General features: G+C 41.9%; 1 protein-coding gene across 1 annotated transcript; it reads right to left on the bottom strand.

The window, feature by feature from the left end:
• Positions 1-13,442: 13,442 nt before the first annotated feature.
• LOC126647537 (monocarboxylate transporter 13-like) lies at positions 13,443-25,616 on the bottom strand. Its single transcript, XM_050329836.1, has 5 exons — positions 25,538-25,616; positions 21,593-21,889; positions 17,821-17,964; positions 15,878-16,684; positions 13,443-14,039 (listed from the first exon to the last, which is right to left on the bottom strand). The coding sequence occupies exons 1-5, from the start codon at positions 25,614-25,616 to the stop codon at positions 13,834-13,836; spliced, it is 1,533 nt and encodes a 510-aa protein (XP_050185793.1). The 3' UTR covers positions 13,443-13,833.
• Between the last annotated feature and the right edge of the window lie 473 nt (positions 25,617-26,089).

Below are 26,089 nucleotides of genomic sequence, written 5' to 3'. Positions count from 1 at the left end.
ATCTCTTCAGAATCAAGTAGATCCACACACATGTGCAGCTGTCCCAATTTAAGACAAAACTCTAACTATAGGCTGTAGTCTACATTTTAGTATCTCCAGTGACATAAAAGTATTTGCACCTGACTGTAACAGAGAAGAATTTAATGTCATCTTTTTAGGTACAAAGTGATGGCAGATTTCTGAAGTACAGTCTAGAATACACAAAGAAAAGCAATTTACCTGGACAAGAAAAATTATTGAGAAGAAAAACTAATACTGTCCTTACAAGTAGCTGTTTATTTCTGTTATTCCCTGTAAACAATCAGGGGACACATTTTCAATCACTGTAAAGTCTCAGAGATCTGTTGACTTTCAGATGGGAATAGTAATTTATGTTTTCCACAGTTTAAACTCAGATGTGCAGGGAATTTATGTTATAATCTTAACTCCCAGTCTTAAGGTAATAATCATCCAGCTCCAAGCTGTCTTAACAGTTAAAAATCTAATTATCAAATATAGTGAATAAGAAATCCACAAGTAGTCATGTTTCTGTCATTTAAAGCGCACAACAGTAGATCCTACTTGATAGTATCCAGCTAAGCTACCTACCTTACACAGGTAAAGTTTAAAACACAAGAACAGTTCTAGCCAAGGAAGAATAACATCTATGAGTTCACTTAGAGACAGTCAAGCCTCTTCTGGAGCATAATTTTGAAACGAAGGAGAAAATTCTGTGTATAATAAAAATATACAAATCTTTATGTAGAATAAAAAAGCATACATCTTACCTCCTTCAGATCTGTATTCTGTTAACTGAAAGGCATGTGCAGCTTTCTTTTCCTTGACTTGGTCTGTTTTTTTCTCCTTTGATCTGTTCTCTTATGACTATCACGAGTTTAAATTCCTTTTAGTACAGCTTCTGAATGTGTTAATTAGCATGAAAGGGGAAGCACATAACTTTTCATTTTCTTCTATGCCCTTCCCTCTTATTAAGCATCAGAAAAATCTGTTATTTCTTGATTTTTATTACATACCCTGTGAGAGGCATCTCAGCACCTTTTTACCTTCCCTTTTTACAAGCTTCTAGAGTGGACAGACTATTTCTAAATTTAAATGTGTTTTGATTTAGGGCTGATTATTCTGTGACAGAGGACTAGTATTTTTGCATGTCTTTACTATAACTTTGTTTACGCACACTTTTTACATCATTTTAACACTGTGCAAACTAGTATATTTGGACAAAAAACTTATAGGTGGATGACGTTACACTGTGACAGAAATGTCTTACATTTGGACAAATACAATTTAATTCTGTACTAATAAGCAAATACTGCAACAACAAGAGAGTCTGTCCCATGGGCTGCAGAACTAATAAGACTGGGTTAGGACTTGTAATTCATACAAGTCCATACAAGTCCTTCGTGTGTTAGCACAGGCAATTCATACAAGTCCTTTGCATGGACTTGTATGAATTGCTGGTGCTAACACGGTGGTAATTCCGTTTACAAGACCAGGCAAGAAATGGCAGTCTGTGATTGATTCAGTGGTCTGGGTACTGTGATGGACAAGCAGTCTTAAATATTTTTGAAAGAAAGAGAAGATACAAAAACCATGTTCTGCTTGTCATTTGTCTTAATGAATCATTAATCTGAGCCTCTCTGTCCTTCCACAGATTTTTTAAGTTTGAGGAACTAAAAACTTTTAATAAGTTTTCACTTGTCTTTGAAGCTGTCTAAATGTAGTGAAAACAGCTGACAGACTGAAAAGCAAATAGGAGAGAACAGACAGTATGAGAACATCCATTTCATTAGGAAACCAGATGAAAAGTCTTAACATCGATATTCTTAGCTAGTGCAAGTCTGAGAGGTCTTTTTCTGCTTATGTGTTTTGCTTAATAATGGTAGAAATGTGATCTGCCTTTAGATATTTTTCCGTGGTGGTGCTTAGTAACAGGACCAGAGGCAATGGGCACAGACTGAAACACTGCTGCTCTGAACATCAGGAAACTTTTTTTTCTGTGAGGGTGACTGAGCACTGGCACAGATTGCCTGGAGAGCTTGTTGGGTCTCCCACATTGGAAATACGCAAAAGCTGTCTGGACACAGTCACGAGCAACCAGCTCCAGGTGACCCTGCTGGAGCAGAGGGTTAGACCACATGAACTCCAGAGGTGCCTTCCAACGTCAACCATGCTGTGATTAACACCAGAAGGATCTAGCTAGTTTTGCTGGACCCATTAAACAACACTGTTTTCATGGAGGAGAAAATGATGGGAACAAAAAGAATGAATAGTGAGGAAAATAAACTCCCTAATTTGGACAAATCATTCAATGCTTTATATTATCTAATTCTTTATATTATACTCAACAGGAGTTTCAAAAGGGGAAGAGATAAAGGGAAGTTTCTATAGATATCCACATGTGTAAAACTGCAAGTGGACGTTCACAGTCTGTCAAGTTCCCAAGCAACATGTCAGCCCTTGTGCACCCTGAAAATGTCACAGAGCTCCTTATCAAATCATGTGTTTTCCTGAAGAAAAGCTTAATTACTGGGAGAGGATGATAACTGAAGGGCATTGGTTGGTCTTGTGAGAATCAAGACGTAGAGTAAATCCATGTGATTACCAAACCCAGTCTCTGCCTCATACTTGCCTCGAGCAATATGTGGGGCAAAATGTCAACTGCTTGAATATTTTGTGTTCTGAATGAATCTCTTGTAACAACTTTGTCATGGATCTGTGGCACCATCTGGAATGTAAATGCAGAATGCTGCTAATTGAGGAATTGGATGAATGAGAAGGTGAAACACCACAACCTGGTTCTGATCTCAGGATTTTACAAAATCTTAGTTTTCTGAGGTAGTGCTGCTAAATACATCAGTGTAAAGTCACTGGAATTATGAATGGGTTTCACAGGTGTTACCTTTTCAAAGATAACATTTCAGGAGAAGAGGATGGAAGAGAAGGATTACTTGGGGGTTTCTCCCAAGTTACTTTGGTTTTGTTGTGATAGCCAGAACGTGTGGCAAACCCAGGACTCTCATGAATCTTGATCATAAGAATTAAATGAATGCTTCTAGTGTAACTGAAAATAACAGGCTTGACCTTTGTAAAAGAATAGCTGTTGTTTTTATGCTGTTGACATTGTGACTCCATACTTCTAGGAGAAAATCTTGGGATTTTTATTAATTTATTTCCCTTAATTGATAATTATTTTTCTCTGGCATTTGAGGCTTCCTACAGCAAACAAAGCAAAAAAATGTAAGTACCTTGACACTTGATTTAGTGAAGGCTTTAGTTTTGAGTTTTATGGGAATTTCGGTGGAAACTCACAAGTATTTCAGTGCTAAATCTACATTAACAGTAACATGGTACGGTAAGAAAACTCCTTTCAGTTTCTCCTCAGAATCCTCATTTCTCCCTGGTTTGGGTATTTACTTTGAAGTACATATTATCTGGCTTTAAGGCTGAACAGTTCCACTGTAGGCCTTATTTGGAGCTTTTTGAAAAGAAGCTATTCCTCAAACAGCTGCTAACTTGACTGCAGGGACCTCTAGGAAGTAACATGTTGTCCTGTAGACTGCCTTGCACAAACACCATTGGTATGTTCATCCTGAAAGCCTAGTTCATCATAGAAAGTTCCTCCTCAAGGAATTTCCAAGTGAACCTCTGGTCCTTGCTGTCAGGCCCATCTCCCTCTGCTCTATCTCTGAAACTTACAATAAAGAAGGAATGGTAGTCTTAATCCTGTAGTAGCTGTGCCAAGAGGATTACATGATTGCAGTGGTGCCTATGTGGCTGTGCTGTGTTTTCCCAAGGAAAAAAGGTTGGATAGCTTTCTGGCAACGTTTTTCTTTGCTCCTACTTGGTGGTTGACTGGAGGTTCTGAGCCCAGGGAATTGTTTTGATTTGTGGTACTTCCTCTGTGGGATGCAGGGTGACCAACTGTGGGTGAAAAACGTTTGGATGCAGTTGGGCACTATCAGGGTGAGATTGAATTATGACTTCCCTTGCCATCCCTGGATTCAGGAGAATGGCAGTGCTTTCTAAAGCCTTACCTACTGGTCCTGTTCCCACCAGTAGGTTGATAACTGGTTTGGGGTGAGAAACTCCTTGCAGATGAGCTGCTGATTTAGGCCTCTGAGGCCATCCCTGAAACATTTTGTTTGAAGAAAATTAATGTAGTCAACACGGACTGTGTCCTTAGGACTTGGATCAAAACAGTCCTTTGCAGTACATTGCCCAGGGTGGTGGTGAAGTCACCATCCCTGAAGGTCTTTCAAAGGCATCCGGATCTGGCTCTGGGTGATGGTTTAGTGGTTCAGGGGGTTGAGTGTTAGTGCTGCGTGGATGGTTGGATTGGATGATTTTAAAGGTCTCTTCCAACCCTGATGATTCTATGATTCTGAGTAATCCCTGCAGTAATAGTCCATTGAAACTTAACTTGGAATATTGCCACTACAGCTGAAGTAAAAGCAGTCCCAAAATTAATACAAACAATAATAGTTCAACTCTGGGCATGAGGAGAGCAGACTTCAGGCTGCTCAAGAAGTAACTAAAGTGCCCATGAGAAATGATTTTGTACTCTGGGGTCTATCAGTGCTGGTCACACTTTAAAGATCACGTCCTGAGGGCACAGGAGCAGACAATTCCAAAATGTTGCAAGTCAAGCAGATGAGGCAGAAGGCCAACTTGGCTGAGCAGGTATCTGCTCTTGGAAATAAGGAGAAAAAGGAAGGTGTATGCCCATTGGAAGCAAGGTCCAGTGACATGGGAAGAATACAGAGATGCAGCTTGCCACAGTAGGGAGAAAATTTTTGCAGCTGAAGCTCAATTGGAGTTGAACCTGTCAGAAATGTGGGGGACAAGGAGAAGAGGGTTTTTTTCAAATATATTAACAGCACAAGACAGTGTAGAAATTACATCTGTCCATGACTGCGAGTTAACCCTGGAATTATTTTGGGATCTAGTAGTTGAGCTGGATCCCTATAAATCTATGAGACCTGATGGGATTCATCCAAGAATCCTTGAGGAGCTAACTGATGTCACCGCAACACCTCTCTCAGTGCTTTTCAGGTGGTCTTGGGAATCTGGAGAGGTCCCAGTTGACTGGTCTCAATTTTCAAGAATGGAAGAAGGAGGACCTGGAACTACAGGCTTGTCAGTCTCACCTCAGGATGAAGATTATTCTGGGCTGTATTGAAAAACACCTGTAGGACAATGCAGTCATTGGTCACAGCCATCACAGCTTCATGAGGCGAAAGTCCTACTTACTGAACCTGATTTCCTTCGATGACAAGGTAACCTCCTTGATCTAGGAAATCCATTAGATGTAATATTTTCGGACTTCAGCAAAGCTTTTGATAACTTTTCAGTATATATACAGGATACTACTCTCACAGTACCCTTTTGGACAAAGTTTCCAGCACACAGCTGGATAACTGTGTTACATGATGGGTGAGCAAGTGGCTCACAGGTTGGGCACAAAGAGTTATCATCATCATCATGGCTGGGCTTCACGAACGAAGATTTGAGAAGGGCTCTACCCGCACTTGCTACAAGCTAAAAAGGCCAATGCGAGATAGACAAGTCCGGTTGCAGAAGGCACAGCAGAAAGACTCCCCAGGTGATATCGACAAGACGCGATTCTCTCTGCGCTGTCTTTTCTCCTCGAGAGTGATCCTGCGTGTGTTCTCAAAAGCAGCAGCAGCGTTATAGATGGTGTGTCTCCAGGCCTCCCGATTGGAGGCCAGGGTAGACCAATGGTGGTGATCAATATGGTCAAGGCTGAGGGATTGTTTCAGGCAGTCCTTGTATCTCCTCTTTGGGGCTCCTCTCTTGCGGTAGCCAGTGGCAAGTTCCCCATAGTGCACAATCTTAGGGAGGCGGTAGTCCTGCATCCTGGAGACGTGCCCTGCCCAGCGCAGCTGTGTTCTCAGCAGCATGGCCTCAATGCTCGTGTTGGTCATATAATCTGTCCAGTGGATGTTTAGGATTGTATGGAGGCAGCGCTGACGGAAGCGTTCTCAGAGACACAAGTGGTGGTGGTAAATGACCCATGATTCAGATCCATATAAAAGAGTAGACAGTACAATGGCTCTGTAAACACTGATCTTTGTACTTTTCTTCAGGTGTTTGTTTTGCCACACTCTTTTATGGAGTTTACCAAAAGCTCTGTATGCCTTTGCTAACCTGTTGTCTATTTCTACATCAATCTTATCATCTGAGGAGATGATGCTACCCAGGTAATTAAACTGCTGGACTGATTTGAGCTCTGTTTCACCAATGGTGATATGGGGATGATGGGAGACTTCCTGAGGTGCAGGCTGAAGAAAACTTCTGTCTTCTTCAAGCTGACTTCCAGCCCAAAAAGCTCAGCAGCCTCTGCAAAGCAGGATGTTAGACGCTGCAGAGCTACTTCTGTGTGGGCAACAAGGGTGGCATCATCAGCGTAAAGCAGCTCACGGACAAGATGATTTAAGGTCTTAGTGTGGGCCTTCAGTCACCTTAGGTTGAATAGGCTCCCATCAGTATGATATCAAATGTAGACACCGTTTTCATCATCGAGGTCTGCTGTGACCCTTTGGAGCATCATGCTGAAGAAGACTGTGAATAAAGTTGGTGAGAGAATGCAGCCTTGCTTCACACCATTGGCTATTGGAAACGGCTCAGAAAGTGCGTCGCCATATCTGACTTGACTGTGTTGGTCCTCATGAAGCGAGATGATCATTTTAAGGAACTCGGGGGGACATCCTAAACATTCCAAAATCCACCACAGACCTTTTCTGCTCACAGTATCAAAAGCCTTGGTGAGATCAACAAAGGTAACATAGAGTCCTTTGTTCTGTTCCCTGCACTTCTCTCAGAGTTGTCTGAGAACAAATACCATGTCTGTGGTACCTCTGTTGGCTCTGAAACCACATTGGCTTTCAGGCAGAAGATCTTCTGCTATGGTGGGTATTAATTTGTTCAAAAGAATTCTTGCAAGGATTTTACCAGCAATGGAGAGCAGAGTAATACCTCGGTAATTTGAGCAGTCTGATTTATCTCCTTTCCTCTTGTACAAGGTGACGATGACAGCATCACAAAGGTCTGAAGGCAGTTCACCTCGTTCCCAACAACGCACCACAAATTCGTGAAACTTAGCATGGAGTGTTTGGCCACCATGCTTCCAGGTTTTAGGTGGGATTCTGTCAACCCCAGCTGCCTTGCCAATTTTCACCTGCTGTATTGCTTTAAGAGTTTCTGGGGGCAGTATCCAGTTCAGTTTTCATTGGTTGTTATGAAATGTACTGCATTGCTGAGTCTTGAACTACATGGCTGGTACTGAAGAGAGTCTGAAAGTGTTCAGACCTTCAATTCAAAACGGAAACTTTATCTGTGAGAAGCATTTGGCTATCTGCGCTGAGTAAAGGGCTTTGAACCTGGTGTGTAGGATTGTAAACTGTTTTCAGAGCCTCATAGAATCCCCTGTAGTCACACATGCGTAATTGGATTTTTTCCGCTAGGTTGGTCCACCACTTGTTCTGGATATCATGAAGTTTCTGTTGGAGTTTGCTGCATGCGAGTCGAAAGGCTGCTTTTCTTACATGACAAGATGGCTGAGCAAGGTGGGCTTGGTGAGCAGTTCTCTTCTTACTCAACCATTCCTGGATCTCCTGATTGTTTTCATCGAACCAGTCCTTGTTTTTCTTGAAGGAGAACCCTAAGGATTCCTCAGAGGACTGCAGAATGCTATTTTTAATAAGTTGCCAAAGCACTTCGGGAAAGGGATCTATGGAATGAACTTCGACCCTGGACTGAAGATCTGCCTGGAAACTGTCCCTCACTGTAGCTGTTTGAAGACTGTTAACTTGAAGTCTCCTTCTAGGAATGCTGCCCTTTTTAGGTTTGAACTTAAGGTGGAGGTTAAGTTTACAGCGCACAAGGCAATGACCTGTTTGGCTTTCTGCACTTAGCATCACGCAGGTGTGACGAACATCGCGGATATCTCTCTGTTGGACCAAGATATAATCAATGAGGTGCCAGTGCTTGGACCTAGGGTGCATCCAGGTTGTCTTCAAACTATATTTCTGCTGAAAGATAGTGTTGGTGATGGTAAGCTGCTGCTCAGCACAAAACTCTAGCTGAAGGTGACCACTATCCTTGCAGTTTCCAACATCATACTTGCCTAGTACTCCTTTCAGGGCTTCAGAGTTCTTTCCTACTCTGGCATTGAAATCACCAAGGATAATGATCTTATCATCTGCAGGAACCTTTTGGATAAGGCAGTGTAGGTCGTTGTAGAATTTATCTTTTTCAGCAGGGTCAGCTTGGAGGGTTGGGGCATATATGCTAAAGAGAACAACATGTTGCTTATCGTGTGGTGGGAGGCATAGGGAGATAATATGATCAGAATGACCAGCTGGCAGATTTCTGAGTTTAGAGGCAATAGAGTTTTTAATCATGAAGCCAACTCCTGAGAGATGCCTTTCAGATCTAGGTTTACCTGACCAGTAGAGTGTATAACCGGCACCATGTTCTCTAAGGCTGCCTTCCTCATGGAGATGAACTTCACTGAGAGCAGTGATGCCGATGTTGAGTCATGACAGTTCATGGGCAATTAGAGCAGAGCGATTCTTGGGACATCCACTGTTCTCAGTATCAAGCATGGTTCTGATGTTCCAGCATCTGAGTGTCAATTTGAGTACACCTTTGGAGGCAGGTGTATGCCTTTTACTCTTAATCTTTATTTGACCACAACAGAAGATGCCCGTTGGCCGCGGTTAACCAACCAGGTGAAGGGTGGAGATGAGCTTTGGTTTGGCCACCTTTTCTAGGCCCCTCTCCATGTGGAGCAAACAGTGCTCTCCTTGAAAAAGGCTGTTTGGTCGTTCAGGATGCTGCCGAGTGAGTCCGTCATCTCCAGGGTCAGACTCAGGCAACCAATGTCCTGAACCGCCCACATGCAGGGTTAGGACTGCAGTTTCCAGTGCACCTTATCACCTGCCGTTTCATCCCTCACCTGTCACTGCAGGGCTTTACAAGTGTGGGTATAACCTTTGAGTCAGTGGAATTTTTTAAGTGAGGCACAGCTTGCGCAGAACTGGTCCCACCCTTTACTCCTGAGGTTCATTTGCCAGGGCCTAGAAAGCTTGGATGGTGACAGCAAGGTTCTTAGGACGTAGGATTGAATTAGAGTATCCTTCTCTTGGATGGATGGCCTTACAGGGCTAAGCGAGCTCCATCTACCCGTGTTTGAAATTAGAGTTGTCCTTCTCCTAGGATGACTGCCAGAAGGCTAGTGAGCCCATCCTGCCCATGGACACATTTTGTCTTATCTGACCCTTCAGTTTTGACCTATCTGGCATGGGAGACCCTACCAGAGGCATATGCCACCGCCAGCCCAGCCCACAACCTCATAAGGGCACACAGGCTTCCCCTCTGAAATAATGTGGACAAGCCCTTCTCTCCCTACTTTTCCCCCACAGCCTCCTGCACTCTAACCCAGGGACATTTCCTTGCCCTAAGCCCCCTTCCAAGATGCTATAATTCCAAAACAAACCGTTCCTGGGCAGAAGCCACAGGCAAGCCAAGCCCATCACATTCCACCCTCACTGCAACAATGCCAGAGCAGGAGTGATACCAACATACCCCTGGGTGGGTTGGGCACACATGTAAGGGGTTCCCACAACCATCCGGGGCTCAGACACCTCCCATGGCCCCTGCCCAGCCTAAACCCCCCCAAACCCCCAAAAAACCCACTACCCACCCTAACCTTACCCTTCCCCTCCACCCCACCATGTCACCGCAAGCCACCCTTCACACTGCCTCCCCCCCCGCAGCCCCCAAAACGGGACTGCCCCGCCCACCCTCCTGCCGGTCCAGGGATCCCTCTCCCCCGCCAAACAGGACTATCCCACCTGCTGCCCCATCGGTCTGGGGATCCCCCAGGGCCGTCTGGCCCTCTCTGGGCTCCCACCCGGCCTGGCCCGGTGACCACTCTGTGCGGCAGGCGGCCATCTGCCAACTGCGAGCCCTTCTCTGCCGCTCCACGGCGACGGCTGCACAGATCGGCGTGGCAGCCTCTCCCATGCATGCAGCACATCGACGGGCCACGGGAGCAGGAACAGGTCCCCACCACCCACCCTCTGGCTGCAGGAGCTCTGCGGCCATGTGGCCATTCGCCTGCCCGCTATCTTGGAACCCCTGGTATATCACAAAAGAGTTTCAGTGAATGGAGGAACATCAGAACTAGTGGGGTTCCACAGGGCTCCATCTTAGGTCCTGTGGTGTTCAATATCCTCATTAATGATTTGGGCACAGGACTTGAAGGAGTAATAAGTAATAATGGCCAGTCTTCACGAGCGAAGATCCGGGGAAGGTCTTTACACCTTCCAGCCTGCGCATTGGATTTTTTAGGTGAGACACAGTGTGCGCGGAACTGAGCCCACCCTTTAATCCTAAGGTTCATCTGCCGGGGCCAAGCGAGCTTGGACGGTGGCAGCGAGGTCCTTAGGACGTAGATGGGTTGCCTTTTTAAGGGCTAACGAGCTCCACCTGCCCGGGAGCGTCCCTGACCGGGAATCAAACCCGGGCCTCGGCAGTGACGGCGCCGCGCCCTTACCACTAGACCACCAGGGGCTCCGGAGTAATAAGTAAGTTTGCCAATAACACCAAATTGGGAGGAGCTGTCGATTCCCTGCCCTGCAGGGAGACCTTGACAGATTAGAGGACTGGGCAGTCATTAACTGTATCAAGTTTAACAAGGGAAAGTGCTGGATTCTGCATCTAGGATGGGGTGACCCTGGATGTGTGTATAGGCTGGGGAATGAGAGGCTGGAGAGCAGCTCTGCAGAAAAGGACGTGATCCTGGGGGTCCTGGTCAATGGCAGTTGAATCTGAGTCAGCAGTGCCCTGGCAGCCAGGAGGGCCAAGCGTATCCGGGGGGCATCAGGCAAAGCATCGCCAGCCAGTTGAGGGAGGCTCTGCACTGGGGCAGCCTCACCTTGAATATTGTGGCAGTTTGGGGGACTGCAATATAAAAAAGATATTAAGTTCTTAGAGAACATCCAAAGGAGGGCAATGAAGACAGTGAAGGACCTTGAGGGGAAGTTGTGTGAGGAGTGGCTGAAGTCACATGGTGTGTTCAGCCTGAAGAAGAGGAGACTGAGGGGGGACCTCATTTTGGTCTTCAAGATCCTCACAAGGGGAAGTGAAGGGGCAAGGACCAATCTCCTCACTCTCGTGACCAGTGACAGGGCATAAGAGATTTGCCTAAAGTTGCATCAGGGCAGGTTTAGTTTTATATCAAGAAAAAGGTTCTTCCCCCAAAGGGCATTTGGGTACTGGAACAGGGTGCCCAGGGAACTGGTCACAACACCAAGCCTGAAGGAGTTCAAGAAGCATTTTGACAATATTCTCAGGCACATGCTGTGACTCTTGGGGTGTCCTATGCAGGGCCAGGATTTGGACTCGATGATCCTGATGGGTCCCTTCCAACTCAGCATTTTCTGTGATTCTATGATTCTACTTCTTTTGTGCCATTAAACACATACATAGCCATCAAATGACAGTGTCCAGGTGACTAACACTATTCTGTGCATTTAGCAAAGGAATGAAGAGTTTGACTTTTCCTTTCTCACAAGGTCCCAGTCAGGCTGGTGGGAAGTGGGGAAATCTCCAGTGCCAACCCTGACAGAGCCAATTCTGGACTCAGATCGGGTTACTCAGGACTTCACCCAGTAAGGCCATAAGACCCCCAAGGATGGCATCAACCCAACCACCCTGGACCACGTCCCCACCACTGGTCTGCCCTCACAGCTCCAGCCTGAGCTCCTCATGTTCCTGCTTGTGCTGCTGCCTCACCCTCACACCAAGCACCACTGTGAAGGGCCCACCTGCATCTCCTCTGTCTCTCCTGTTGGTACCTGATTGCTGTTTGGTGCCTCCAGAGCCACCACTCCCCCCTGGCTGAACCAGCCCCAGTTGCACAGCCTCTCAGTGATCCTCTGCTGAACTCAGACAGGTATGTCAACTTCTTTATTGTACTTCAGAGTATATGCACAACTGTGGAGCAGAGCATAGCATGCCATTAAGTGTCTTCTTTATTGCCCATGTCTGATGTCAGGACATGACAAAATAAATCAGTGACAAGCATAAATAAAATATAGAATTTTAAAAGAAAGGCAGAGGTAGAAACTACATCTCTTAAACATATCCCCATTTGTCCTGCCTCCAATAACCCTTCCTTTCACTTTATAAAATGAAGAGTTATTTTAAATATTGGAACCCTGCAGAAGACTGAAGACTAATATTTCTAGAAAAATCCAAGTTCTTCAGTTGACAAGTTTGAAAAGTAGTTTTTCAAGACTTTGCTACAGCATGCCCAGTTGTGTTCCTTCCAGTGTATGTTCTGCCATCAAGCCCTCACAGGTAGTTGATTTATTAGTGGTTCAGCTGATTTCCTGTAAGTTAAACTAAGTTTTCGAAATACCGGTTATTCTTATGAGACAAGAAGTAATTATTTTAGATTGGTGATTTATGTTAAACTTCACGGGGGGAAGCCATGGTAAAAATTTCATAAAAAGTTCATAAGTAGGACAGGTATGATATTCATGATATTTTGGAAGCTTTAAAATGCTAGTTTTTTTCCTTTTACTGTTTTTTCTAAATGTGATCCAGCCCTTCCTCCCTTCTTTTAAGTTCTCTCTTCCCACTGATAAAATAAAAGTTATTTGGATACAGACTCTCTTTTATTCTCAGAGAGTATTTACTCAAAGTATTTGCCTCAGGATAGTTGGAATGTTGGACTAAAGGGGACCTCAGGAAGTGGACAAATCCATCATGCTACTTTGAAGAGCAATCAAATATATTTAGATTCTTGCTCATGTCTTATCTATTATCTGCTTCCATGCTTAGCAGGCTACAATGTTTTTTTATGTCAGACTATTGTGGATTTGAAGGCTGTTCTCATTCCCTGTAAAAACTTTTGTTTTCTAAACAAGAAAAACTTAATTTTTCATACTTTTTCCTTAGGTTGTGTTTTCTTAATTTTCTCATTTTTGTTCCACTTAATTCTTTGCAAATTACATCCTTCTTCCAGTTAAAGCCTTGCAAGCATCATTATCTCTTCTATCTTACCAATAACACAGAACATTTAGTACTTTTAATGCAAGGTTGCATTTGGCATTCTTACTCATTTTGAAGTCCACTGTAGCCATATGTCTTCTTCTACTATTTATCAATCCTACTTAATTTTATGTGGATGCATTTTGGTTTTTACTTCTGATATTTAATACTGTATTTCTCCCTACTGTATTCTACCATGCATGTAACTTTTCCCATTTATCAGGTTTATTTATTTATCTGATTCCAGCCCTGCTCTGTAGAGTATCTGCTAACCCTTTAGCTCAAAACTGTATTCAGGTACCCATGCTTTCACATCCAACTTGTTCACTGAAAATGCTGAACACTACTTCCCCAAGCTGAACATCTGTGAGGTGATGCCTCTTCCTGTTTGATAGTGATAGCTGCAGTCTGCCTTTGGGGGTAGGGTTTCTATCTGCTGCATATACACTTCATGGAAGTTTAATTTAGACCATGGTTTCCCTAATTCACTTAGCATGGCCCTGTGGGACTGGACTGAAGACTTGTACAGTCAAACTGGAACTTTAACATCAAAATAATATGATAATGGTTACTGCTATAGTTTGCTTGTAAACTACTTACTTTATTCTTTAGTTTCAAACATTCCTACCCAAAACTTTTGTTGTTTTGTAAATCCTACTAATACGGAATTTGTCAAAAATAAAATACTTTTATGTGGCCTGAAATGCTCTCTGAGGTCCAGTGTAGTCACATCACTACACTGTGTTCTCAATAGCTTCTGGTTTTATGTTTCAGGAGATGGAGGGAAGGGTAGGATAAAGTTGACTTTTCTGGTTTAGTACTAGTCTGGCTTCCTCTTTCTTTTCTCTGTTGGAGTTGATCTAAAGTAACTAAAAATCCAGTTGATAGGATGAGTGTGGCTCCTGCCATATAGAAGCCTGCTCTGTAGTCTCCAGCCATGTCCACAATCAGACCTAGAGAGAAACAAGTGACAGAAACGTGATTGATGGAAAAGAGGCCAATGTGAATAAGCTCATCAGTGTAAACATATCCTCTCACAAAGTCAGTGTGCTGGCTACATATCTGTCTTGCAGCTTTCTACATCACAAGCACATGTAACATCACTACATTACAGCATTTTAAAATTTGAAACACAATTCACATCCCATTGCTTTGTATGTTGCTACTGAAACAATATGCTACACAGTTTGAAGCACTTTCCAACCTCAAGTGTGGCAGACAGCGAAGGTATTGGCAGAAAAAAAAACCAGACAATGCAGCTGTGTATCTGACTAGCCCCATGTTCTGTGGCGTAGCTGTCATCAGATGATGTAATTTGGACCATAACTGTACAGCACAAGAGAGTTTAAAGAAGGAAAGGAGATTCATCTGCTGGAGACATAGTTGGTTGAATTTGTCTGATGTATAAGGAGTTTCCATTTCATCATTTTACAAGGAGTCACAGATGTTAACAAAAAGACCTGAGTTTTCAATGAACTTTAAACCAACCAAAATATGTAATGCCATTTTGTTCTTTACTGAGAAATCACTAGTGTAGTAGTAGTGGTACTGCAGCAGTATATCAGTGCTCTGTGTGTGTGATGGCATATTCCTTTGTGGGCTGATGAAAACTACTTGCTTGTGCAAAGCTTGTTCATGTTTGGGGTACTCTCTAGTCCATCTTCTAATGTGACATCAGCCCTATATAGTCAAAGGAACTCTGAATTCAAGTCTTTTAGATTTTAGTCTCAGAGTAGGAGAGGAGAGCTTGAGAGGCATTTAGGGTTCGCTCCTCTTCCATCCCTTCTTTGTAGATTACTGTATGTACACAAATGGATCACACTGATCCCCACATAATCAGTGCTACTGACCAGCCACTATCTAGACGTCTTGCTACATTTGTATTATTTTCAGATCTCTCCAACACACTTTTCATACCATTCTCTCTCAAACTCTCTATAGATCTTCCTGGTTCCTATATTTTCAATAGTGAGTTAAGATGTTCCAGTATTCAGTCTGACCCATTTGCAATCTATTAGTGATGTCATTACCACAGAAGTCACTGTAGTGCATGAGCAGTGGTCTTTGAATGAGGACTCAGTGTGCATTTTACTAGTCACATTGGACATTTTTCTGCCATATCACTTTGTAAAGTCCCTACAGCTTGCAGTTAATTTGTTGTGCATTTTTCCAAGATGACTATGCTTTGTTGCCAGTCCAAGAATCCATGTGCTGTCTCATTGTCTGCTCTCACTTCCCACTGTTCTTATGTGCTGCCTCACCCATTTATTATACTGGTTGTCTCAAATGCTGTCTAAAACCAGCAGGCATCTCTGTGAATATTTCCTTGAGGTTTGCATAGCCTAATGTTCAATTTGAACTTCTGTAGAAACCCTTCGAACAATACCAGCATTTATGCAACATCACTAGTCTCAAATTTCAGTTTCTTCTCTGAAAGTATGGGTCTGCTGCTTGTCCCAAAGGCACACTTTCATAGCAAGAGAGTGGGAGGCCATCAAGTGGCATTATGTGGGATTCAGAAGCAGGAACACCACCATGTGAACCCTGCCATTCGTCCCTGCTTTCATGTTGAACAGGTATCTCTAAAATCACAGAGAAGAGAGGGAACAGTGTGTTTTCGAGAGGATTTAAACCAATCATTTGTTTTTTATATACTTCTTGGCTTACATATGCCTGAGCTTAAAAAGGGGGAAATTTGGGTGCAGATCCAGGTCTTTTCAGTTTGGGTTACCATTCCCCTTTCTTCTTGTAAGCTTTGTAAACTATTTGGCAGAGTATCCTCTTAACTTACCCGCAAGAGGAGGCCCCACAAAACCTCCAGAGCTTCGAATGAGCATGAAAAGCCCTAAAGCACTATCAAATTCTGGCATGCCTACAACATCTGCCAGCACTGTAATGTGAATGGCGACTGTTGTACCAAAGAAGAATCCATAGAAGCCAGTGAATATTGCCAAGGAAATATAGTTGTTAGCTAGTGGTAACAGCATCAGGGAAGTACTGATCAGTGTAATCGTCATCACCAGCAAATGAATGGTTTTGGTAACATGGAGATTGGCATACCAGCCACACAGCAGCCTGCCTGCAAAGTCCACCATCGCCAAAATGGATAGGAGGGATGCAGTCCATGATTCATCTATTCCCAGGCTGTAGCTAAATGGAACTAAAAATAATGGAGGAACAAAAAAACTCATAGCAGCTAATATGCCAAAAATGGCATAAAGTACAAACTCTGGTCGCTTCAGAAGCATCCAGTTGAAGGTTTTGTGTATGATGGGACACTTATCTTCTTTGTCTGTCCTGGATGCATTCTTGCCAGGTGGTGTTTGAGTTTCAGAATGGTGATCCTCAAGGAGGCAGCTGCTTGCCAGGGGTCGCATCAGTGCTCCACCGATACAAATATTGAGTTGGATGCCGCCTATAATCAAGAGGGCACCTTTCCATCCATACTGACTAATCAGCCACTGGAAAAATGGCCCAAATGTGAATGCAAAGGCACATTCTCCAGCGCTGGCAATAGCATTGGCCAAAGCCCTTTTCTTGGAGAAATAATGGCTAACAATGCTAATGGCTGGTGTCCATGAAAAGGAAATCCCGAGACCTGAAAAACAATAGAAATAGCACAGGTTAGACACTGTTGAGTATTTTCTGAAGGAAATTAAAGCAGTCAGTGCTCCTACATTTGCAAAGTTTAAAAGTGTAGAAGGAAAACATTTTTGTTCCTAGCAGAAGCAGGAGCTTAGCTGTACTGCCCATAGGAGTAAACTTGTGACATATTCTGTAAGTTGTATATGTTCAAGCAAAAAGTAGGATCATGAAGTTCTCTCTTATTACATTCTCACTTAAAATAAATAAACAAAAGAAGTTGCTTGGACAGCTTTGGCACTGCATGAGAAATCACATGGTCATGTGGTTGAAGCTAGATAGATCTGAGTGTCCATGCTGTCTGAATTAAGGCTGGTACTAGGTGAGTTAAGCTGAGCTGTGCTGAGCTGTGCTCAAGGTAGCAAGTGAGGCAGGACACAAAGAAAGTTGGTGTATTACCTCTATTTGATCTTCATTTTCTTGCCTGACTGCTTAGAGAAGACTTCAAACCTGCTCTGACTTAGTGTGATTTTAATGGCTCCCTAGATTATTTGGCAGCCCAGGACTGCCAAAGGGCTCAGATTCCAGACATTTTCTCAGGCATCCAGCATGGAATTCGAAATGGTTTATTTTATTCCCTGCCAGCTGCTTTGCTTCCTGTTCCAGGAAAATCTGTTAGCTGTTGGAGGCAACTTTCTGGCCTGTTTTCACCCAGAGTAAAGGAAAGGGTTGAAATCAAGTGAAAGTCTGGGTCTCTGTTCAAAACATAATATAATTTTATAGAAAGTACAAAATTTGGGATCTCTCTGTTCTTGTACTCCAGCACCCTTTATGAAGGTTCTATAAACCTTCACAAAGCTCTTGTCTCCAAGTGAAAAATAAAACACTTTTCATTCTCTATGTGTATATAAAATTTGCGGGTGCAAATTACTAGCATCTAATTATTCACCTTCTTTATCATTGCAGGTTTCCTGCACAAATTCTTATTCCCAGAGTGGGAAAGGAGGGAAGACACCTTTTAGGAGCATTGTTGGTTCTAGCTGCTCATGAAATTGAAATATATACCAGATTTCAAAATTCCTACCCCTAGTACCCTCAGCTAAGGGCTCTAAGTTGCTGCTGGAAGAAAACCATAAAGCCGTAAAGTCATACCCTGTAGGAAGCCAGTCGTTATATACATCCAGACCATGTTGAATCCAAAAAATCCCAGTGCCATTCCTGAAAAAGCCAGGAGTCCTCCAGTGATTACAACTGCCCGATGGGTGTATCGTACACATAATGAACTGGCAACAGGGGCTGGAACAGCAGCAAAATTGAAGGAAGAAAAATACAGTAGGAACATTAAGCTGATTGACATGGGCAAATAATCAAATAATTCAAATAAAGTACCCTTATAACTCTTATCTCAGACTTAATTCTTCTGGATTGAGCAGGACATCAATTGAAATTTCAAAATTGGATCCTTACTGACAGGGAAATGACTGTCCCTGGGGCTCAGATTTTTAAATATATTCAAAATAGGTAGTCTTTTTTAAAGTGAAGGAGCATTTCACTGCCTTCCTTGCAGGACAGTTCTACTGAGTTTCATATAAGGATACAACTAGCAACGTGACAGAAACTACTGCAGCATTTTAGCAGAAAGTGAAACTTCAATTGTATCACTGAGACTCTACTATTGATATGGCTGACATGGAAAATTCCTGGAGGAAAATAACCTTTTTGTCCTCTATAACAGAGTTTTGCAAAATCATCTCTTTATGGAATTACAAAAGTTTATAAAGGACAAAAAAATCAGTGTTTATTTTGTGCTAGTGCTGTTTACAGAAAATTTGCAGTTCATTTCTTAAATCTTTATTGTAGTGGTACAGTTTCTCTCAGCGAACTGCAGGGACTCTTCAACATCAGGGCAAAGATGCAGTAGGTACAGATCTAAAAGTGCAGCAAATGCTTTGATCTCTAGTCACTATCTGGAAGCACCTGAAATGTCAGGGATATTTTTGCTTAATTAAGGACATTACATTGCCTCTCTGTTTTTCCATCAGCATGGCAGAGATGGCTGTAAGATTTCTTTAAATAGCCGTGGCCACTAGGGGCCTCCCAAGTACCACCTGGCATCAGTCAGCTCCCTTCAATCCATTAATATTCTAGAATTGGAATTCAGTTAACAAGGACCATGCTTGTAAATTGAAATAAGTAGGAAGACAATGAAGAGAGGGCAGTCAGCAAGGAAGGTTTCATAGTAATTTGTAGGGGCAGGTTATTGTAGGTTCAAGTGTATTAGGATCAGAATTAAGAGAATTTGATGGCTAGGATGAATGAAATAAACCTGGCAGAGTACTAATGGCAGCAAAATGTGCAGGATGTACATTGTCTGATAGCAGACAGACCTGGCAGAAGTTATACAAACCCCAGATGTCTCATCAACATTTACAGCAAAAATATGATGCTTTTATAAACATGTAAAAATTATATCAAAATTCAGTCATGGTCTGCAAGATGTAGTGGATGAGACATGATAAAGCATATTCCGTTGGAGTTTCATACATTATAATGAAAAAAAAAAAAAAAAGAGAAAATAAACTCAGGATAACTTCCATGGAAGTGTTTAAAGACAAGAGAAAGATCTGCAGTTGAAGCAGAAATACTACCAAAAACCAAATTTTAAATAGTGAAAAAGGAGAATAGGTAGGCAGAAATTGAATATGGCATAGAAGGAGAAAGAAAGAAGCTAACCACAGAACTGGAAATGAGAAAAATAGCTAAACTCCACAGTCTGAAAGGATAAAGGGTAACACACAGAAAACTTACAAGCAACGAAAAGGGATGATAGTCACAGTGCAAAGAGAGAGGTGATGGGAGGTGTACATGAGTACCAAGAGAAAGCCTGTGAATGTGATGGGGAGAACCCTTGCTGTGGTAAACTGAACAGCCTATTGTTGCAAGTGCAAACCCTGGGAGCAGAAGCACATGCTCTCTTTCCATCCAAGAAGCAGAGCTGATGTTGAAAGGATCCAAACAGGAAAAAAAATAATAATTCAATGATCATCCTTCATACATGAACCAAATGAACTGAAGGTTACCCAGAAGAACACGTTAAGAAAGACTAAGCCAGGCCAGGAAAGATGCTCAAAGAACTTGAGGTTCAGATGATCTTAGGTAGAAAGTCTTCTGGTCCCTATAAATGAAACAAAGGCAGAAGAAGATGAGAACAATTATGTACTGACCTGAGACATTATAAACTGCTATACAGAGGGCTTTGGAACATTTGGCCATCGAGCTGTATTCATTGAAAGAGGGTTATTTTCATAGGATCTCAAAGGATGAAAAACAGTTTGTGCTGAAAATTATAGCTGCCTTCTTGGAACTAGGCTGGCCTCACACCTGGCTAGGCAAATAGTTTTGCTGGTTTATACTTGATATTATTAATATGCTCTATTCCTTAATTCATTCCTATATAATGTAAAGATGTGTTAAAACCAAAACAAAACCTAATTAAAACAGGACTTCAAATTCTTTTATCCTTCTATGCTGGTTTTTTTCTCATTAAGTTTGTATGCCTGAATGACAAAATAGTATCGCAGTAGGTCAGTGATACATAATTTGTAAACCAGATTGATAGGTTTATTCATTTCTGTGGTTCATGAAGCAAGTTTTTCAATGTTTGTTGTGTTTTTGGTTTTTTGGTTTTTAATTATTTCTGTCACTGCAAAACAGGCATCAAGGATAGCAGTTATGGAACTGATAAAATCTTTTCAACCCATGACTTGCTTTATCCTTTGACTTTGGATTACTCTTTGATTCTTTTGAATACATTTTTTAAAGAAAGGTTAGTTGTCCATGATGTTTGGAAGTACTGCAATTCCAAGCAGTAACACTGATAGGTGTGGACTGAGTAGGATGCATGTAAGTATATAGTGTCTATGCAATGAACTGTCTTCACAAACAAAATTATGATAGTATTTATTATGTAAGGATATTTACCTATTACAACCATATATCTATATGAGAATATGTGGAACAGACTTTACAAATTCTGTCCATTTTAAGCCTGCATATGTTTAGAATCTTCATCATCATGTGAAGTATCATGCAGTTTACAAGGGTGCAAAGGACTCTCTAAACAACCAAGTTGAGTCAAATGCAGTATGTTTTCTATTTTCCTCCTTCATTTGGTGAGATGTGGTATTTGGCCTGCTCCCATAGCTCATTGGCTTTGACTGGGATAGTTCACTCTTTCCTCCCATACTCTCTGCTTGCATGATCTTGTCTTTCTTGTGCTCTCTCTGAGTGAACTGATTTTTTTTTCTTTTTAGCTCTGTGAGTTTTCTGTTAGATAAATGATTTGCAGTCATTCTAAAGGGGTTAAAGAAGAGCCAGAACTGGCAATACATGCAGAGAAGGGGGATCTTGGCAAAGATGAAAAGGAGAAGTGTGAGAAGGCACGACTGATAATCATCATTTTAGTAGCAGATGGTTAATATGATAGACAGGATTGCAGTCCTTAAATTTAAAAGTACTTTGAAAAAGTGACAGTCACTCTGAGATCACTGAACTTGCACAAACTGGTTTAGGAGCTTGATTCAACAAGCTCTGTGGTTATTAGAATTACTTCCAATGAGTTTAACTCAAAGCCTGTAGCAAAATTGAATCATGAGTTCAGGTACATGAAGTTCTTTATGGCAGTCAGATTGCTGTGTATCTAGTGTTTTCTAAAAGGCATCACTGGAGTGTCATTATTAACCAATTCCATATCTGAGACAGCAAATGCTAATTTTTTGTAAGAAAATTTTTTGTATTTTCTGTAGAGACAGAAGGAAGTCTTGTCCTTATAGGTTTTTGGTTTGGTTTTTTTAAGGAAGATTTAAAAACTTGCTTTGGTAGTTAACACATTAAAATAAAATGCTAGAGGAGCACTTCTACCTACCTCCTAAATGAAAGATGGCAATAGTTACTGATGTGATCCAGGAAGTGGTGCTTGCAAGTCCATCAAAGTGCTGCTGGATTTCAACAAAGAACAGACCGAAAGTCTTGAGAACAGCAACAGTGAGGCCCATCACCATGAAGGCTGACACTACCACAACCCATCCATAGCCACCATCTGGTGGATTGCTGTCTTTAGCCTGCATCTTTTCTAATTCTCGGATCTTCTCTGGGCTTTGGGTTGGGTTTTGGGTTTTTTTTCCTGCAGTGGTAGTGATGGTGATGAGGATTTTTAACAGATCTGCAAATTGGTAGAAGGCCCATTGTTAAAGAAATTAATTAAAATATTCTAGGAATGGCTTACACAAATTACTTACCAAATTAAAATACAATATGCATTACAGCGGTTTGACTGAAAGTATTACCTGAGGAACTGATGCCCCAGAAGACAGAAGACTGAGTGAAGAAAGTGAAACAAAACAAAAAGAAAGGAAAAATATTCAGGTACGGAGTACAGGAAAAAGAAAAAGGAGCATGCATATGTGAACATAGGAGAGAAGACTATGGGAAAAGATGCAGATATGCAAATTTGCAAATACAGGCCCAGGATCCTACCCTTTCTTCAAGTAACTTCAAGAACCTTATCCCACATGTTTTTCAAACTAATACGTTTATAGTAACTATTCAAATTAATACATTATAGTAAACAGAAAATAAAATGCCTTATAGGTTACCATACTTCCTAACATTCTCTGGGCATTGCAATCAATGTAATGAATTGTAAAACCATCAAGGCAATTGTTTGTACCCATCAGCCTCTTGTCATAATTTTGTGTGTATAGATAAATCACTATTATATTTGCTAAGTTGCTTCTATGAGTGGTATTACTAGTGTGACAGAAGACGATATAGAAAAAAAGAAAATATTCTGAACCTTAAAAGGACAGGAAATCAGTCTTTTTCAATATTCTGGGTATCCACATAAATGGAAATAAATGGAAGCTACTTCACTTATCTGGAAGTCTGAATTTAGTGGACTTTCCATTCCTGAAATGGCAGCATCTCAGAGAAATACTTTGCTTTCCATTTGGCAAATATCAAAATGACATTTAAAACCAAAAGAATTCCAGTTGAAGGTATTCACTATGGGATTCTATCAATCTTGACACTTTCCATATTTTAATCATTGCATAAGTTCCAGGAATACTGCAAACCTGGTTTTTATTGTTTGTGCTTTGTCACTAAAAATCCCATGTGAAGTTGTAACTTTGACTAAAGAGCGGGAACATATAAACCTAAAAATTCTTGCTGTTGTAAGCAAATCTCTAATTCAGAACCATTACAATGTTATCTCAGTAATTCCAGTGGCAACAGGTCTTCTCCCTGCGTAAGAAGGATGTGTGTTATCTCAGAAATGGCACTCAGCATGAAACTGGATGTTACTGTTCTCTCTGAGGAGTGAATCAGGGAACCAGAATGAGGTATGGTACTGGACATCTGAGGATTAGCTGCACGCTGTAAGACTTTGGAGCTTCCTGCCACGTAAGACTGTGGATACTTGAACTTCACATGGCAATATTAGATAAATCCTTGCTGTACAAAACTATCGAGGATTAACAAATGTTTTAAAATGGCCCCTGACTCAGAAAGCATCCAAGCTGCAGCTAGTCCAAATTTGGGAAGTACCACTTTATGCTTAGTCTATTCTTAATCTTAAAGATCCCCTTTTGGCCTGAACCGATATAGCTGTGACTGACTTGCAAGGAATGCTTCGTAAGAATTTTAGGGTCCTTGACATTTTAACATTTATAAACATTATTGGCTCCTGCACCGCCAAGCATTTTTGCCAAAATGGGGCACGTGCTTCCTTTTGAAGGCATCTTAATAGGCAAGAACATCTTATTAAACACATAATTAAAGAAGCGTATTTCCCCTTAGAAAGTTGTGACAAACTTGGAGTAATCATACAGTGTGTGGTGGACACAGGATCTGGCTGAGGGAGGGGAAAATTCATACATTTTTCTGGTTTCTTCATGGACACTAAATTCTGAGCAGGCATATTGTACCAAATGCAGAAGACCAATGAGGACATGACACTCCTCTCTTGGAGGGAGAATGGGAGCTTAGGATAGCCAGATGTAATATAATATAATATATATAATATAATGGCCAGTCTTCACGAGTGAAGATCCGGGGAAGGTCTTTACACCTTCCAGCCTGCGCATTGGATTTTTTAGGTGAGACACAGTGTGCGCAGAACTAAGCCCACCCTTTAATCCTAAGGTTCATCTGCCGGGGCCAAGCGAGCTTGGACGGTGGCAGCGAGGTCCTTAGGATGTAGATGGGTTGCCTTTAAGGGCTAACGAGCCCCACCTGCCCGGGAGTGGCCCTGACCGGGAATCGAACCCGGGCCTCGGCGGTGACAGCGCCACGCCCTTAACCACTAGACCACCAGGGGCTCCGCCAGATGTACTATACTTAAAATTACCTTCCCTGTGTGCAGCTGGGAAAAATGAGCGTTAAGGAAATCCATACCAGTAGAAATTAATCAGTACAAAGCAGCAGTCACTAGTCCTGTGATTTGCTTCACTGAGGCATATGATCTCAGGAGGACCTAAATCACTTCAGCAGGGTCAGGGAAAGAAGCCATCAGAGCCTTGCAGGTATCAGAACCAAAATCATTCTGTTGACCTGTTTGGACTAACATGTGACACTGGATACATTTGCAGAACATAGGTAGCCAGATAGATTAATCAGTTGCACAATAACACAGACAACATCCTGAAAAAATCTTAGAACAGCCACAAGAGAGGGAGGACTGCCTTGTGGTTAAGATCTGTATGAAGGAAACTGGTTTTCATTCCCACAGTTTCTGGGCGACCTTAAGCAAGTTGTTTGATCTTGCTGTGCCTTTTTTCTTGGTTGGCAAATGCAGCTAATACTTTCAAAGGTCATAAATTTTGTAAGGTTAAAAATGTTAATACTCATATTAATGCTCAGATCCTATAAGAAAATACAGAATCTGGATCAAGCTGTAGCCATGTCTTCTGATATTATTAAGTTCAAGTACCATAGTCATAATTTTGCTTGAGGCCCTGAAGAACGTAAAAAAGATGCAAGACTTAAGCTAAATGAGCCTGCCTAGGCAGAGTGATACTGATGTTTCTGCATTCTGCATGGGCATGCCTGGGCAAGGGATTATGATTTGTGCCACAAGACAGATAGGAGAAATCCTGCTACTTACCAGGCAGCACCCAGACTAAAACAGGCATGATAAAATCTATTACTTCCTGACACCACCCAGCACCCTTCACCTTCATTAGGCAAACTCTGCTCCAGGAGGAATATAAATCAGGCCCTACTGCTTACAAAACTTAAGTGAACAGCATTTTTCCTTACTACAAATACATCTTTAATGTCACAGCTCAGGATTCAGCCTTCAGAGTCCCTTTTAATAATCACAGTGGTATATGTAACTCCAAATGAAATTACTGTTTCAGTTGCATGATTAATGTAGTTATCTCCCAGCAGCCCTATGGATTTAAAAGCAGTGCAGCTACATATTGTTGGGAATGGTTGGAATGCCTGAACAGAGTGGAAGAAAGCATAGATGTTGCAATGGGTGAACATGCTTCAGACACATGCTTTGCTTTTTTCCTCCTTCACTTGCAAGAGAAAATTTATGTAGTAGTTTATGATGTAGTTCCAAAAAACCTAAGCGGAAAAAACTCACACAGGATTTCATTTTGCTCTTAGCTATTGAGTAATGGTAAACAGTAAGGTTTTATATCTTCAGTTTCTCATCTTCTCCCTGAAACTAGCCTTTTAAAAGAAAATCTGAAGGGAAAGTCCTCTTTCTGTTGTGCCTGGCCAACACACAAGATTCCTCAAAGAATGTAAAGCCATGTCTGGAAGAATCAGCACTGTTTGGCATCCCACTAACTCCTACCTCCAAGACTTCTCATGGAGCTGGAGTGGATACCCTGTGAGACAGGGTCTTCAATCAGGAAAGCCACAATGCTTGTCATCTGTTCTTGGTATGCTCATCAGCAGGAGCAAACAGTTCTGCTGGTAGTATCATTATCCTTACAGCAAAATTTGCCAGCAAGAACACACAGGCAGGAGTGCAACCTTTATCATTGCAGCTGGATAGAGAGGCACTTTCTGAGGCACTGCAGGTGTTCTTCTATTCATGCTCTACAAGTTCATCAAGCTATTTCTGCTTTTATTCATGTCATTGACTCAGAAGGCTTATCAAACAATAATAAAAATAAATTATAAAATGCTTATCTGACTGCTTGCATTTGAGGGTGCCACATAAACTTGTGAAGACTGATACTTGTTTTACCTGGTTATCTTGTTCCATGTCCTAATTCACTTTTTACAAAACAGAAAAGGAGTTGAATACATTTGCTGTACATTGCAGAACAACTCAGTCATGGAATCAAGAAAAGACTGTTGTTAGTATGAATCCTAATCTTCTTGTTTTCATGCAACTCAT

The sequence above is a fragment of the Myiozetetes cayanensis genome, unplaced genomic scaffold (genome assembly GCF_022539395.1).
Source record: "Myiozetetes cayanensis isolate MyiCay16 unplaced genomic scaffold, myiCay2020 scf4, whole genome shotgun sequence".
Lineage (NCBI taxonomy): Eukaryota > Metazoa > Chordata > Aves > Passeriformes > Tyrannidae > Myiozetetes > Myiozetetes cayanensis.
Note: the sequence above shows the minus strand (reverse complement) of the source record. Positions and strands in the feature narration are given on the sequence as shown.

Coding starts and splice junctions, on each gene's coding strand:
- LOC126647537 (XM_050329836.1), bottom strand. CDS start 25,616: ATGACAAGCATTGTGGCTTTCCTGATTGAAGACCCTGTCTCACAGGGT. Junction 16,685..17,820: donor AACGACTGGCTTCCTACAGG/GTATGACTTTAC, acceptor ATTGTTTTTCAG/GTCTCGGGATTTCCTTTTCA. Junction 14,040..15,877: donor TGTGGGGCCTCCTCTTGCGG/GTAAGTTAAGAG, acceptor GTTTCTCTCTAG/GTCTGATTGTGGACATGGCT.